The following is a 3,576-nucleotide window of genomic DNA, read 5'->3' as shown; positions in this document are numbered from 1 at the left end:
GTGTGAATCCTGATTACATTTTCAAACTTTTTTCAGCAACACAAAAACTTATTACAAAAAAATAAGGTTTTTATTACGTCACATTTTTGTTTATCTTAAAAAGAAAAAATTGTTTTTCCTCTTCGTTGCGTTTTTATTTTATTTTATTTTATTTTTGATCAGGCAGTAGCAGAGGCTAATTCCCGCTTACTGTTTCGCCAAAGTTTAAACTGGCTTTTGTGAGGGTCAACACAAGRAAACTGGTTTTAATGGGCACGATAAATTCACCTGTTTATTACGTATTATTCACTAACAGGAATAAAACACGTTATTTAGCGTTTGTAGCCGTACACCTTTGCTAGCTTGCCTGTCTAGGACCAATGAGTTTACCTCCAGAGAAAGCTTCCGAGTTGAAGCAGATAATACACAACCATCTGCTCAAGGTAAGAAAACTGTCACTGTTATTTCCGTATATTGTAAGTATTTATCCCTTTATAAGCTGTAATTTTTACTGTTTACTGATAACGACACGTTTCATACTAGGTGACGCTATATGAGTCTGCAATATGTGTGTGGGACATGCTAATTATATTGACTAAAACGTGGTGCTTGCACCATTTAACAGTGTTTATTATTTTTTTCCCCTAACAGATGTTCGTACGCAGGGGCGGGTCCACTTGTATTGTCTTGTGTAAATATATTGTCATTTAACCAAAAAGAAATGGGTAAATAGTTTCTTCTGCTTGTCAGATGGATATCCATGGGAAGATCCGAGAGGTGCTGTCTGAGACTGTAAGGGAAGATAAAGGCTCKGGGCAGCGATCATTGTCTGAGGAAGACTTCCTACACGCTCTTCAACGCAGGGGCATCATAGATGACGTGATGAAAGACCTCCACTTTGCTAAGGTTTCCTTGTACTTTGCAGATGTTTCAGACAGAAATCTTTCTTTGCACCTCCTAAAGTTGGTAATAATTATCTCACTTTTGCGTGTCCTGGCAGGAAACGGCCACAGATGCAGGACCAGTGTCTCCTTCCAAGTCAGCCACTCATTTTGTTAACAAAGATTGTACTCAGTTAAAGAAAAGTAAGAGGCACTGCTTTACGAACCCGGGTGTAAAAAAATGTGGCATCTTTCCTTTGCATTGAATTTGAAGTGATGGCGTTGTTTGTTCTTTTCTTTCTAAGMAAATATCGATCCATCAAGGCGGTACTTGTATCTCCAAGTGCTTGGAGGTAAGGCRTTTCTCGAGCACCTTCAGGAGCCCGAGCCTTTACCTGGTCAGGTGTGCTCTACGTTTACACTTTACCTGCACTTCCGCAACCAGAGGTTTTGCTCAAAACCAGTGCCTTGTGCCTGCGAACCAGATCTGAAGGAGGGCTTCCTCCTAGAGATCTGCAAGGAGGGCCTTGGTAAGACCCCTCTTGTAGTCAGTCGTGATGCAACYGTCTGTACCGAGCGTAATACTTTGAGTTTATCTCTGGCTTTTCCAGGTGATGGTAGTAAGATGCTAGATTCTACAACCATGCTGTCGATGTGTGACCCAGTCCACTTTGTGCTGATCAAGACGGACACCTCCAGTGAGACGACCCTGGTCTCCTCCTACTTCCTGGACTGGAGGAGAGTCCTCAGCTCACCCAGTAGCAAGACCTGCTTTGCTGTAGAGCTGATGGGAGTTGGTGAGGATCAGTGATGCAGCCGCTSTTTCTGATTAATGAGAAGAGGAGAAATCAGTTTAACTTCAGAGGCAAATCGACTCTCTTATGAAAATACAGCCTGCAGAGTGAAACATCCTGCACCAAATCGAACCCTCTTCTAAAATGCCTAAAAGACATTTGAAGCTGTGTCTAATGTTTCAGTATAAATGGCAACAAAATACACTGATGATAGTTATTTTGGCGGTTTAAAGTGTAAACTAAAAAAGAGGCAGAATTATTAGTTTAATCTGCTGATATTCTCAAACTGCAGCAGTTAATGATGAGAGCAGCTGGGATTAATGTGGTGCATTGAAGCAGGGACCACCTAAAACTCGCAGCAGCACCAAGTCTAGAAAACACAATTATTTCCAAATTAAAATATTTTTGTCTCCAGTCTAACTTTAAAGATTTGCTTTCACTCATAAAAGATGGAGAACTTGTAGAAAATATTTTCTGTAGTGTTCATCAGTTTATATCAGGACAAATCCATCTATTCTCTAATATTTGTAAATAAAATATATTTTTTAATACCCAGTTGGTGTTTTATCAGGTAACAAAGTGTGAAATATAGTGGAGTAAAGTGCAATACTCTTTTGTCCTTTTTATTAATTCCTGTGAATACAAGAGTTTCTTTGCTGGAAACAAAACTTCTACATTTTGTTTATCGTATAAGAAGTTTGCAGCAGTTTTTGCTGATGGATTTATGTTTCTTCAGGAAGCGAGTGCAAAGTCCCAGCCGGTGTTTTGACCGTCAGTCTGGAGCTCTACCCTCCTCTTCCTGAAACTTTGAACTCTGACATCATCAGCACCCAGGTCAGCACAACAGATCCACTGACTCCGTCTCWGCTGAGCCAATAAACATGAGAACTTTCCTCCCACTGCTCTTTCTGTYGGCACTTTTCAAACTAAATGAAAAGTAGCAAATATTTGATGATTTTGCCCAAGTTTCAATCATCCCTGTCAAGCTTATCTTTTATCGTTTGTGATAAACCTGCTGTTTTCTTCAGCCAGTGCGTTATTCCTGTGTGTAACAGAAACCCATCACTGCTGTTAGAATCCGTCCTTCCTTGTTCAGAGAAACATGAACGCTGACGTGACCTCTTGCTCCTTGTTCAGAAATCACTGGAGAGGCGACGCACGGCAGAGAAGGAGCGGCTCTTCCTGGTTTACGCCAAACAGTGGTGGAGAGAGTTCCTGGAGATCCGACCGTCTCACCAGTCCAAACTGGTCAAAATCTTTGCCCAGGTTTGAACAAAGAAACCATTTCATCACTTAGTTTTATCTCGTTTTGAGAGTTTTCTTTCTCTCAACGCAGGCAGTTCTTTTGCTTTAAATTCCCTCGAACAGACAAGTGTTCACATCAGACAGTTCTTCAAACATCATCATTTTCTCTGTCGGCTGACTCTCATACAGTTGATGGATTTTACAGGGTGCTGAGGAGAAATAGTTGCACTCCCACCCAGTTTCAAACCGGTTCTGTTTGTGTCTGCATGCTCCTCAGGATGAGAACGGCGTCAACAGAGTGGCGTGTTCATACGTGCGTGTCGTTCGCGCCAGCCGCCTCCTGGAGAGCCCTCGACAAGCTGCTCGCTTTGTCAGCCTGCTGGCCCACGAGAGGGTTCCAGTGGTGGGAGGGGGCGCTAAACAGGAGCAGTGGTGCTCGCTGATGGCTTTTCTGTGTAGAGGGAAGGTATGTGTCTGCTAATGCACGGTGTTTGCCTTTATGTCAAGATGATGGAAGATTTACAGCATTTATACCAAAGTCTTTTCATTTTTTTTAATTTAGGTTTTTTAATTACCTGCCTCTCCTACACCTAAACTGTTGCCAAGTCTAATGGCTCGTTCACACCGAGAGCGTTTTGAGCGGCAGGAGCTGCCAGTTTACATGCAAAGTCTATGGC

At 42.1% G+C, this 3,576-nt stretch overlaps 1 protein-coding gene across 2 annotated transcripts in view; it reads left to right on the top strand.

Annotated features, from left to right (window-relative positions):
- Positions 1–214: 214 nt before the first annotated feature.
- cep76 (centrosomal protein 76) overlaps positions 215–3,576 on the top strand; it is a 19,747-nt gene continuing 16,385 nt past the window's right edge. The window contains exons 1-8 of one of the 2 annotated variants that reach the window (XM_014010844.1): positions 215–422; positions 730–885; positions 980–1,064; positions 1,166–1,390; positions 1,472–1,657; positions 2,391–2,488; positions 2,792–2,920; positions 3,177–3,365. In XM_014010844.1, the coding sequence (XP_013866298.1) occupies positions 360–422; positions 730–885; positions 980–1,064; positions 1,166–1,390; positions 1,472–1,657; positions 2,391–2,488; positions 2,792–2,920; positions 3,177–3,365 (1,131 nt within the window). In that variant the 5' untranslated portion in view covers positions 215–359. Of the gene's footprint in view, positions 423–729; positions 886–979; positions 1,065–1,165; positions 1,391–1,471; positions 1,658–2,390; positions 2,489–2,791; positions 2,921–3,176; positions 3,366–3,576 lie in introns of those variants that run through there. The other variant, XM_014010845.1, reaches the window with a different exon arrangement.

Source organism: Austrofundulus limnaeus, unplaced genomic scaffold, assembly GCF_001266775.1.
Source record: "Austrofundulus limnaeus strain Quisiro unplaced genomic scaffold, Austrofundulus_limnaeus-1.0 Scaffold74, whole genome shotgun sequence".
Taxonomy (NCBI): Eukaryota; Metazoa; Chordata; class Actinopteri; order Cyprinodontiformes; family Rivulidae; genus Austrofundulus; species Austrofundulus limnaeus.
The sequence above is the reverse complement of the archived record's forward strand: the minus strand, read 5'-3'. Positions and strand labels throughout refer to the sequence as shown.